Raw genomic sequence first — 12,333 nt, forward strand, 5'->3', positions numbered from 1 at the left:
GTTTCAGGAATTTCCATATCATTTAAATGTGAATGCCACATTATAATGCAAATACAATACACAAAGAATCTTAACCCCGGGAGATTTGAATTGGGTACAACATTGAGTTAGCCGAATAGGTCTGTTAAGAGGCAGGGGCCAGAGTTTTCCCCTGGCTACTTTCATTAGGAAATAGAACCAAAAGAAGTCACTAGCTGTTTTATTGCATGCCTATACGTTCTTATTGTATTTACCCAGCAACTTGAAATCTTAGTGACATCCCTGTGATGGTCAATGAGTTTAGCCAGTTAGATAAGAGAGTAAGGCCTTAAATACAGTCAACTCTCGTTAAGATAGATTCCTTAACAACAAGCTTTGGGCCGGGTTGTTTAAACCTGACTTAAGATTACTCAGGGTTAGTGCAAAATTCGAATTCAGATATGAAAGCTTAAAAAGCAAATTTAGTTTTTAATTCCTTTTGTCTAGAAATTGATGATTGGACGCTCTAAAAAGAATACAGAAAATTACACTAGAAAATGCTTTTGAACAAACAAACCAGAAACCCGGATTAACATGGTTAACTATTCTTCTGAGTCTTTCTTAATGAATGTTAGTGTTTCAGTTGTTCATAAAAATAACCACCCTGTAAAATATTGTATTTTTCATAAGTTTGTGATATATTTGGGAAGAATGTACAGTTTGCATTGTAAATATACACCAGTGGAATAAAGCGATTATGATAAAACACAGATTTAGGCCACATACTATATTTACTAAACAGTACTGTTTATCACTAAATAATGGCAAAGCCTTTGTGCAAAATACCCACAGGAAATGGTCATGTTTAAAGTGCAACTAACAAATTATATGACAATTTTTTTGGCTAGATAAAAACTCCTTATTTGTTATTTGCACATCTCCCATAATACACCTCGTTTGCCCCCCAAAATTTTGCATTTAAGCATGTCTGCAATTTCTCTTGTGACCACTGTAATACCCAGGAGAAATGAAAACAAAGTTACAATTATGCAAGAGTTAATCATTTGAAATGATAACACCATAGGATTTCAAGCACAGATCAAAAAGTTAGTCAGGTAAAGAGTAATATTAATATTAATAATTTAATAACTTATATAGCGCTACAGTATTAACAAAAATGTTTGCGCCATAACTTCCAGGAGCGAAAGGTTTATTTATCAGGGTTTGACAACTGTTTTCTTTTTTTCTTCTCTTTCTTTTTATCTGACCTATGGTAAGCACTGCAGTTTATACCGGCAAATGTTTAATCTATTCTTTTGGCAATCATAAGCCAAATAAATAGATAACTGCATTTCTTGCAGCTGTTCAGAACCTCAAATTAAATTTTAATTGGACCCCTATCTGTCACAGCTTTTTTGTTTTTTTGTTTTTCAAAGTTTTCCCAACTAATCCAACCCGTGAGGTCTTTGAGAGCTGCGCGCAAGGGTGCCCGATGACTGGTGCATATGCAGGACTTGTCTTAATGCCTTGCTTTCACAGCGCAAGCTGATTTATTGACCTAAAAAGCACTGAATTTTTCCAGTTTTATCTGACCAGGGCTGAAACCCTTTTTTGAAAAAATCAAGGAATTCAAGGACACATTTCCCATTTTCAAGGACTCAATTCAGTGCAAAAAAGAGCCTTGAGCCCTTGCCTTTTTTAGTTCTTCCACAACATGAGCAATTTTATCCTCTGAAGGTCTTTCAGTGTTTGCTCGTATTAGGCACTTGAGAATGTGGGTTGGATAAATTTAGCACAGAAATAAAAGGACTTTCCAGCACCAACTGCAATTTTCAAGGACTCTCAAGGTGCGAGGGAACCCTGTATCTCGGCATTCACTGCAATTATAACAATACTGTAAAACCAATGACTCATTGCTGAGATGCTACATATTTTCTTCTGCTTCTGACTTCCCTGTCCTGAAGTGTTTTGATCTGGGCATCTTTTCTTTTAATTTCCTCTCGTGCAGTAAGGTATAAGCTTGAGATGTTCTTCTTCAGTATTAAGTTTTCATCTCTTAATTTCTGACTCTGAAAGATATAGGACACAATGATATTTTATTGTCATCATAGAACCATTCACACAGTCTAATGTTGCAAGACACATGTCTCTTACAAGGCAAGGTACTGAGAAAAGTCCTGCAAATGCAAAATCTTGTAGACCTAACCTCAGCTTTTAGTTCTTTAATTTTCTGCTGACTTTCTTCATAGAGCTTTTTCAACTAAGAATAAAGTAATTCATTGAATTAGAACAATTCAACAAAATCTCAAAGTGTCGGTAGTTTGACACCAGACCTTACAGTCAATAATATTAATGTACCAAAATAACTGTTACCTCAGGGTAAGTCATTTCTTGGTTGAGGTCAACAGACAGGTCCCCATATAAATCAAAATCGAAAGAGTCTAAGAAAAGAAAACATTTATTAATTCAACTCTGATTATTCAGAGGCATTGTATGAGTTTGGATCAGTAACACTATAGGGCCATTTTTTACGAGCAAAAATAAGACACGGCTTTCACAAGACACGCCCAAAATAAGACGTAAACTATCCTGTGTAAAAGGCACATTAAGATGCGACTTAGCTAAGATGTGTCTTAACAAAGAACAGGTGTAAGAAGGTCTGTTCTTAGATAAAACATGTCTTGTAACTAAATTTCAGATGAAATGTGCCGTTTATATGGGATATTTTGCATCTTATGTAACAAGTGTCTTATTTTTCCTCGTATAATTGGCCCTATTGTGTCAGAACAATTATAGAAGGGCTGTCACTAAGATTTCAAGTTGCCATGTATATAATTTTATATGCAATTATTTGGTAGGGAAATGAACAGCTAGGATATAATTGTTTCCTATGAAAGTAGCTCGCGGTCATACTCCAAGTTACTGGCTGCAGACTAAAATCCCCAGCTTCCGGCCCTTAGTGACAGCCCTTTCAAGGTATCTCCCTTATCTGAGTACCCAGGGGGTGGAATTAGGATACAATGCCCACCCATCTGATGAGCCTGATTTTCACAAATGAATACAAACCTTTCTCAAATGTGAGATAAAACTGAAGTATTTTGGGTGCATAACACCTGCATTGTCAGTAAAACTGCACTTACTTACTAGGGGATTTTGATCTAAACTTTTTCTGCTGACATTATTAATAGCTACATCTCCCCATACGGGGAGGTAATACATTCGAACCTCTGCTTATGGCCACCTCTCTACAATGGCCACTTGTTTTCGTCCTGGCAGACAAAAAAAAAAACATTGACTCTTGTTTAAAACCTCTCTACAACCGCCACTTTCTTTGGACCCCAAGGTGGCCTTTGTAGAGAGGTTGAACTGTGTAGGAGGGGGCATAAGGACAGTACAAATACCTCAAAACCGCACAGAATTATGTATAAACACTGCACAGTATAACATAGGAAAACCACATTGAAATTACCTGAAAATTTCTGAATACCGCAAATCACTTGGTTTTGTAAAACAGCAATACCGAAACTTAAAATAAAAATTCCCGCAAAACCACACCAAAAATTGAGCGAAGCTGCATCACCTCAAACCCTTACGCCCCCTAAGTATAGTTGACTATACCCCAAGAAAAAAAGAACAAAGGTATGGACACAATAGCCCTTTAAGAAATAGCCGATTCTTTCTCATACACCTTAGAAATTCCAGTGATCAAAGGTTCCGACACAGCCACCCCACTCAGAAATGACTTTCATAGCCGTCTCGGAAAATGTCATCTACAGGGGAGATGGATATTAAATGGAATGAAATGAAGAGCAAATGGCTTTCCCCCGAGGGGGGCGGGGTTTCCTAGTAATAAGTTAATGGGACTGTGGAGCCTGATGCGGTCGCATTTTCACAGCTAGATTGACTATAATGGGGATGCATTTTCATTAGAGTTACTAGAATGGGATTGCACATGAAAATCCAGGTAGGTACAGATTTAGAAATAGGAAGATTTTTACTTTATTAAGTTTAACCAATGTGTCAATTCATTTCAGAATGACCTAGTTAAAAGGCTTTGTAAGGCAGATGCATAAACAGAAAGTTACTATTAAAGTTGGGATCGCCAAAAATTACATTTTCCTAAAAGTGACTAAGATGGGGTCTATCTTTAGTCAGAGAATAGACTATAATGGGTAGGGTTCTGAGATGCCAGCGGCACATACCCAGCAAACATTAACCCAAGTACCCCCCCCCCCCCCCCACCCCACCGGCTTTTCCTCGGTCAATTTGCTCTATAAAGTTGTCTTGCTAGCGCAAGAGGTACAGACAAGAATAGAGGAATACAGAAATGGAGTATGCAGCGCAAATAGACTACTTAAGTCTATTTCGCATCTCTATGGCACCAGGAATGAAGCTCGCTGAGCTCTCAATCTATCGCCCTCCTTTAGAAGAAGATCAGAAGATCTATATTCGACTTTGGATGCCAAACGGGTAGAAAAATAGATTTTCATGTTTCGTTTGACTACAGTCTATACTACCTTCGTCTTTAGGAAGAAAAGCTAAATTGCCTTTACTGTCCGTGGTGTCTGTTCCTTCCAGACCGTCATCATTCGCGGCCATTTTCCATTCAACGGCGAACAGAAAACGGCAGGCGTGCAGAAAAGACGATCGAGTAAGCTTGGGCACCAGGACTCCTACCCAGATTACTTCTCCCGGCGCCGCCTGGATTCTGTTGCACTTTGGTCAACAAGGATTAAATGTTTATTTAAAAATCAGATCCTCAATCATCCAGGAAGACTGAGCTTGCCGAGATGAAAAGGAAGGAAGCTCTTCTCGAGTTACCTTCCAACCTGGGTATGGTTCATGCCACTTCCAATTTCAGTTTCGATACCATCCTCTCTCTCCACTCAGCTTCTCAACACTGAACATGATCGGGTCACGATAAAAAATCTTGCAGAATCCTCCCTGTTCTGTGGTTATTTATGAACCTTGGCTTTGAAATTTTAATAGACTACCGGATATGCACGGACATTACGAGCTTCTACGCTCAACGAGTAGCGAAAACCGCGATTTGAAGGCCGGAGAAGTAAACTTGAAGAGGCTAGGAGCCAATTTGCGATTCTCAAGTGACAGCGTTGCTGGCCCAAGCCTCTGGGCACGAACATCCTTTGGGGGAGATTTTATTCTGATCGCAGAATTCTCCGAGAATGAGGGGCCCAAACCCGTGGTAAGTCTCCCAGAAATACAACTAATTCGCTTCAAACTTCCTTCCTTTGAAAAGTTAGTTTCACGATTAGATCGCGTAACTGTTATCTAGTAGGGTATTTATTTACAATGGTAAGTGTTGTTGATGTTGTAAATGAGAACAGTAGATTGTTTTGTTTGTTCAATAATAACATATTCACCCGCGGGGGAGGGGGGCTTTGTGCGACAATCGCAGACTAAAGACTGGCAAGTAAACGAGGAAAACCTGGTTGTGGAATGCTTTAACAGAGTCCCTATCCCTAAAGTGTAAGTCATTGAAAAGTCTAGCTTAGGAATAGGGAATCTGTTAGAACATTCTACAACAATGGTTACTTTGTTTACCTGCCAGACTGCAGTCTGCGTTTGTCACACTCTGGGGGGGGGGGGGGGGGGGGGACATTATAGACCCCATCTTAGTCACTTTTGGGGGAATATGTAATTTTATAGTCAATCCAGTTGTGAAAATGCGACCCCATCCAGCAGCACATCCCCATTAGCCTCTTATAAGGAAGTAGCCCCCTCCCTGCCCCCAGATACTTCACTTAAACTTATAAATTAATTCTATTAAGCAAACAAATAATTATTATTCATGAAGAGTTATGCGGATCAAGGAAGTGTTGCAGAAAATACCCCTAAAGGTCTGCATAATTCTTCATATCATTAGAAAGCCTGATTCAATAATTGTCTTAATTATATTATTTTTCATGCATAATATTTCTCAGTTCATAACAGTCCATGCATAGCATGAATATCAGATGATTACTAACTCTGAGTCACTTTTACTCCCACAGTAACTACTGACTCGAAGTAATCATCTGATATTCAGGCTTGACTGTCCTTACGTCTTCATGTATAATTTCCTTTTCCAAAACATATGCCTCTTCCCTGGCAGATTTGAGTTATGAGTGGATGTTTTTATTTCATATGTTCTTCATAGATCAGTGCGTTGTTGATGCATCAAACAGTATTCTTGTGTATTCATGTTATGTTTTTCAGACTTTAATTTAGCTATTTTTCCTGTTGCAGAATATACTTCATCTTCCACCCCAGTAACTCGAATTCACGCGCTAACTAGAACTGTTTTTCATTTCCCTTCAGAGTTTAAGTTACCGGGGGTTAATCGACTGTATGTCATATTTTTTGTCTGTTAATATACCTTCCTAGATGACAATTCCAAAGAATGGTGGGGGACATTTTGACCTCAATGCTTTTGCTGTTCACGTGATGTCTGTGGATTATACTCAAGCAAGGTATTAAATGATGCAGCAAATTCATAATATAGTTGTCATTGTGATTTCTACTTTTCTATGACACTAATAACAATATTAATAATGGAAACTTTATTTGTGTTTTTGTATGTACAATAATATTGTAAATCTCGCTACGTATAGGCAGTTTACAAATGCTGCTTGAGATTATTGAATTATTCAAAAAAAAAAGAAGAAAAGAAAATCAAAATTGCATGGAATTAACTGATGCATAAATTGTTACAGTAGTCATGAGCAAAAAAATCACAGATTTTAAAGGCCAATAATTTAGCACTGCTGTATTTGTGAATATTGCCTTATAGTTCCCGTGCGGTAACCTTTGTTCACACCGTCAAGTCAAACAAAGTAATAATTCATTGAAAACAATAGTGGAACAACAGAATTCTGTGTTTTACTGGAAGTGGTTGAAAGTATAGGAATTGATTCTGTGGCAACAAGTCTTTTATGGTCTTTCATCAGTCTGCAAAAGTGTGGGTGTGACATCGTCAAAAGTTATTGCTAAATTACACAGTTGAACTCAATCGTGAACAAGCAGGAAAATCAAAGACAACACTCCTAGAATTTAAATTCTGCCTAGTCTGAGCAAGAAAGGGTTGAAGAAGAAATAGCTGATATATCCTTACCAGTAAGGACGACACCACGGTGTCTGAGGTAATAGTAAAGGGCAGAGAAAGTCACGTGCAAGCAATAGCTAACAGAGTAATTGAGTGGTCTCGCAAGAACAGGGTCCAACTAAACACTGATAAGTGCACAGAACTCAGGATCTCCTTTGCTAAAGAGCAAAGAGTTTTTGATCCCGTCATCATAGAAGGAAAGGAGGTAGAGTTAGTCACTAGTACAAAGCTACTAGGCCTTACAATAGCAAATGATCTAACATGGAATGACCATGTAACTGAGATAACCAAAAAGGCTAGCAAGAGACTCTATTTCCTAACTCAATTAAAAAGAGCGGGAGTTCCGAAACAAGATCTAGCACTGTTCTACGTATCGTGCGTGAGATCTGTTATTGATTATGCAGCACCTGTCTTTTTCAAGGGTCTCCCCCAGGACTTAAAGAAAGAGCTGGTATGGCTCGAGAAATTAAAAGAGCAATATCAATAATAACCTCAGGAAAGTGCAACTCGGCAATAGAGGTGGGGTTAACACCCATTTTGGAGCATTATTACGTACTATGTAGCAGGCTTTTTGATAACATTGTCAGTGATCCAAACCATGAAGGCACTCCTTCCACCAGACTATGACAACTCACGCTATAAGCTAAGACGACAGCACCTTTTTAATATGCCAAAGCTTTGCACGAACAGAACAAGTAATACTTTTATATATGCGATGTCGAAACAGTCCGGGCTGTAGTTTTATCCTACTTATATTCATGCTTTATATTTGAACATATTTCAGTATGAATATGTTATATAGAATTTTTAATATTATCGTAAAAATCAGTTTTCGACTTATTATCTAGGATTCATTTGTAATTTTCAGGTGTTGTAAAGTTTTTGTAAATAATTGCGTAATTCAGCCTTTGGCTGCGATGCAGTTTTAATAAACTATCTATCTATCTATCTATCTATCTATCTATCTATCTTACAAATAATTACAACTCATCCTCATCTGCCCCCAAGGTTTTGTGCATTTTTGACTTGTAAATGAATTCCTTGATCATCTCATGGTTTCTGTCATGAAGAGACAAAGGTGACAAAACCTGTCTAGCTAATTGCACTGGAAGTCAGATACAACTGTATGTTGCTTGTAACCAATCGGTGCAGGGCTCCAAAGGCTCTTTTGTTTTTTGACTAATCAGACAAAAGTCCAGTTTCTGTACTATGGGCAGATGACATGTAAAGTAAATGTATCAGCGTCCTTTTCCCCTCGTATCCCAAACAAAAGGGAAAAAGGATCACCATTTGGGGACTATCAATTTGTGCTTATCGAGTGGAGGGGGGATGGTTCCAATTATATTGGGGGGGGGGGGGGGGGTAATGCAAAGGAAAGGGTCTCTGCGGGATTTTTACCAGATCTCCAGTGGTTGGTATCTCTGAGTTACACTAGTCTTTCTTTCAGGGGTACTACCTTCTCCATTGTAGAAGATACACAGTTGCTTTTATCAGAGAAGAAGGAGGGCGTTTATGCTTATGTAAGTGGGCACTTGGTATTTGTAATTTTTATGCCCCTATTTTGGGTAGAGCACAAATTGGCAAAAAACTTGCGCAAAAAATTCTCTTTAAAGCTTTCTAAGAAAAGTTGTTTTGCAATTTTTTAAAGCTAAATGTTTTAAAACGTTGCTTCTTTTTAAGCACAAATTAGGGAACCAGAATTGCCAAATCTCCTTATCTGGTTGGCTTCAAAGTTGCAATCGGGTTCTAATGTGACTATGCTTGATTACTTGCAAAAGCCTGAGAAAGTTTTGAGCGGTAGTGAAATGGAACTTGTAAAATGTTGTTAGCACTGAGGCCCAGTTTAGACACGATACGGCTTCACATGAGGGAATCAAGTTCAAATTTAGGCTGATTCAAATTAATTAAGGCTAGCGTAATTGATTCAGTCGCTAATCTTTGTTCATGTTGAAGTAAATTCAGTAGGGAAAAACCATTGTACGTAAGTTAACATTTGTGCAACTAATATTTCAAATCATTGATGTATACTAGTAGTAATTTCAGGTTAGCAAGAAGTGCGTTCGAACTTTTTTAGGTTTACTGTCAAATGTGACTTTTTTTCCCAATAAATTGATGCTGCAAAACGCTTCCTATATGTTTTTTTTATAAAAAGAAACAAAACAAAACAAAATGACTACGAAAAAAAGAAAAAAAGTCTCACCCAGCAGGAGGCAAACCCCGAGGCCTTCGATGTGTAAGGACAATGCAGTATCCATTGCTCCACACAACCATCACTGGGACTGCATATCAAATTAATTGTATTTAACATTTTTGTGCCCACAAGATAAATTATTCAAGATAGCACAGAAAATGCAGATGTACGATGAAATAAGTACCACAAAAGGTCACCCTTGAGTACCACAGGAATCCCAACTGTTTACCACAGGAATCCCCAGATTATGTGTTGTGTTCTGCTAATGTCGAACGCAATGTAATTCAATTCCTACAACTTTGCCTTTTTCCTGTAACTAACAGGTTCATCACTTCACACTGTATGACATCCATGCCCGTGGTTTTGTGAGGCCATATTGCATGTGCTATATTTCTAAGTGCAAAAGGTAAATGTAACAGTATTACAATGTGAAATAACAATATTTAAGTTTTGAGGGAGAGGTATCTCGTCTTACCCCAGGAGAAAATTTGGTGAAGTAGTGAAAAGGTACCATAATTATGGTTAGAATCTTTTCACAAGTGCCCAACCCCCAAACCTAGGGGGCCAATGCTCTATAGGTTAAGTTTAGCCTTTCCCTTGGAACCCCGCAACATGTTTGAATCTGCAAGGAGTATTTAGCTCCAGTGATAGAGCTGTCAGGCCCATCAAGGCAGCCCCCAACCCAACACAAGGAACAGCACATTGGGGCGGGGGGGGGAGAGAGAAAACAAGAAAGAGACCAAAAATATATTGCTAATGAAGAATCAGAGGCCATATAAAGCAAGAAAGTGAACCATTCATAATTGAGCTATTTTTTCAAAATAGCTCATATGTCAGTGGTATGTATGTATCTTTGTGGCTTTGTGTGTTTGTATGTGTGGTGCAGGGGCCAATAAGGTTGAATGTACTATGAGTTGATGCTAAGAACCAATGAGATTCTGTCCTAACTTTATTTTGTCAACATGTTTTTTCTTTAAACAGAAAAATGTATTATTTTCTTGATCGTCTTATGGATGACTTTAACAAGGTATGAAAAACTTTAAGCTTACTGGCTGTTGGCTGGTAAATCATTATGTCATGACATGTCTGTGAGTAAGTTAGTAAGTAAAACCACGTCAAGGTTCTCTTAAGTTTTCCCCAAGTCTCTTTTTGATTTATTACTGAAATACTTTGTTCAGAAAGAATTGAAATGTAGGCAATAGAAAAAGAAACTTATTGAAACAACAACAAAAAACACAACAGAACTAGGTATGCAATGTTCCATTAATCTCCTGGAAGTACTTGGAGTTAGCATAAGACGTAAAAGAGTACTCAGTCCTGGCCCCCGTTGTTCAAAAGGTATCGCATAAATCTCCATCCACAGGATAGTGCTATTGGTTTTCCTAATATTTATCCATTGGATAGTGATTTATCCGGTGGATAATGTTATCCATCGTTTGACCATCAGGGGCCAGAAGTGTTCACTTAAGGGTCTTTTTTACCACTTTTAGCTGGATTCACTGCAATGTGCCAGTAACCTGAAGCCAGGTCTAATGTGCTGAAACACTTTGTCCCTGAAAACCCACATGCACAGTCTTAAGTGTGTGACACAAGAAAAATATCTTTCAGAGTTACTGGATTTAAATGTGTCTAATGGTACCTTTGAGAGCCATCCTCTGGTGTCACTAGTTCAAGGGGATCAGACCACAGACTATTTGACTGTGTTACAATGATTCAATAAGTCCTTCTCCTGGAGAAGTGTGGCTGGTTGCTCTTTAATACAGGTCTTTCATTTCTATGATCCGTGAGGCGTACTATTAAATTGGTTGTGACAGGGTCAATAACATCTGCTACTATTAAACACACTCTGCTTACCTCTTAGCCTCTAATCCTCATGGGAAACTGCTCTGTTGCAACTTACTGGACTGTCAAGGATACCCTTTTCCTCCCTCCTGACGGATAATTTGATTAATGCCTTTCTTTCCCCATTTTCCTTATGTCTCAGTTCTTTCCTCTGGTGGCTATCCTTTTCCTGTGCTTGTGCAAAGTAGTTTTTGCGTCTGGTGGTTGCCTGGCATTGAGCTTATCAATATACACTTGTAATATTGCAAGGCCCGAATATGTAGTAAAATGGACCGAGTTCCATAAAAAAGGCTTTTTGTAAAGGTAAAGCTTGAAAGCACACAGTAAATCAACACAGAATTGGCATTTGTCAATTATCTCTCAGGAAATAAGAAGTCAAAAATATTCCTAAAGCTGGGTGGGAGGTGTGCCAAATTAGAGGCCATATCTTAACATTTTGCTTTGGATATAGCACAGCTGTGTTTCAAATAAATAATGATTTTATGATAGCTTATCCAGCTATTGGTTCTTCATATACCTTATACTATATCCTTACTGGAACTTGCAAATGCTTGTTTTTTAGGAGAGGGGAAGACTGACAGAAGTACCCAACCACAGCTAAAACCAACATCAAACTCAACCATATGACATAACCCCCAGGGCTGGAAGCTGGGCTACACTATAGCTAACTGCTTTGCAGATCTGATGTGTTTCACCATGAATTTTTTTTCTTTAGGTTTCAAGGCTATTTCGACATGGAAACAGAATAACATTTATAAGAGACCTTGAGCTGCGTTTGGCTGAAGTATTGGCTATGAAAGGTTTGTGCTTGTGTACATGCATTTTTGATGTTCGCTCCTATTAAAAGTAATTGGACAATTTAAATAATCCTTCGACTTTAAATGTTTGTTAGAAAAAATGAACCTCAAAACCCCCTTCCCCTAGTCTTGGTTGAATTGCAGCTTATTTCTAAGTCTGTCTGGAGTATGGCGTTTTTCTTGTATGTGAAGGTTAGGGTAGACTTGCATCCCATCCCCGAGTTGCTTCTTTCTCATGCCCTTCGTTTTTCTCACATCGGCGAGCGCGAAACGCGAGTGACTGGTGACGAAGCGCAAGGGACCATGGGAAGGAGAAAGAAAAGAGGCGAAGCCCTTTTTCTCCTTCCCGCCTTCCTTTGCACGCAATATTTTTCATCTCGAGAGAGAGACGTCTGGGTACGAGACATATCCCGCAGGGAGTAACAATACCTCTAGATGCT

The 12,333-nt window shown here is 38.5% G+C and overlaps 2 protein-coding genes across 3 annotated transcripts in view; one reads left to right on the forward strand and one right to left on the reverse strand.

Moving 5' to 3' along the window:
- Nucleotides 1-5: 5 nt before the first annotated feature.
- LOC140952080 (uncharacterized) lies at nucleotides 6-4,586 on the reverse strand. 2 transcript variants are annotated; one of them, XM_073401503.1, is made up of 4 exons: nucleotides 4,476-4,586; nucleotides 2,332-2,399; nucleotides 2,165-2,218; nucleotides 744-2,027 (listed from the first exon to the last, which is right to left on the reverse strand). In XM_073401503.1, the coding sequence occupies exons 1-4, from the start codon at nucleotides 4,555-4,557 to the stop codon at nucleotides 1,869-1,871; spliced, it is 363 nt and encodes a 120-aa protein (XP_073257604.1). In that variant the 5' UTR covers nucleotides 4,558-4,586; the 3' UTR covers nucleotides 744-1,868. The 2 variants fall into 2 exon arrangements, with proteins under 2 accessions (XP_073257609.1, XP_073257604.1); XM_073401508.1 differs by lacking the exon at nucleotides 2,165-2,218 and having other exon boundaries at nucleotides 6-2,027.
- An 83-nt stretch (nucleotides 4,587-4,669) lies between these two features.
- Nucleotides 4,670-12,333, forward strand: part of LOC140952096 (guanine nucleotide exchange protein smcr8a-like) — a 29,920-nt gene continuing 22,256 nt past the window's right edge. The window contains exons 1-6 of the mRNA XM_073401519.1: nucleotides 4,670-5,164; nucleotides 6,346-6,431; nucleotides 8,511-8,583; nucleotides 9,578-9,660; nucleotides 10,236-10,281; nucleotides 11,812-11,896. Coding sequence (XP_073257620.1) covers nucleotides 4,958-5,164; nucleotides 6,346-6,431; nucleotides 8,511-8,583; nucleotides 9,578-9,660; nucleotides 10,236-10,281; nucleotides 11,812-11,896 — 580 coding nt within the window. The 5' untranslated portion in view covers nucleotides 4,670-4,957. The remainder of the gene's footprint in view (nucleotides 5,165-6,345; nucleotides 6,432-8,510; nucleotides 8,584-9,577; nucleotides 9,661-10,235; nucleotides 10,282-11,811; nucleotides 11,897-12,333) is intronic.

Source organism: Porites lutea, chromosome 1 (genome assembly GCF_958299795.1).
Source record: "Porites lutea chromosome 1, jaPorLute2.1, whole genome shotgun sequence".
In the NCBI taxonomy this organism is placed as follows: Eukaryota; Metazoa; Cnidaria; class Anthozoa; order Scleractinia; family Poritidae; genus Porites; species Porites lutea.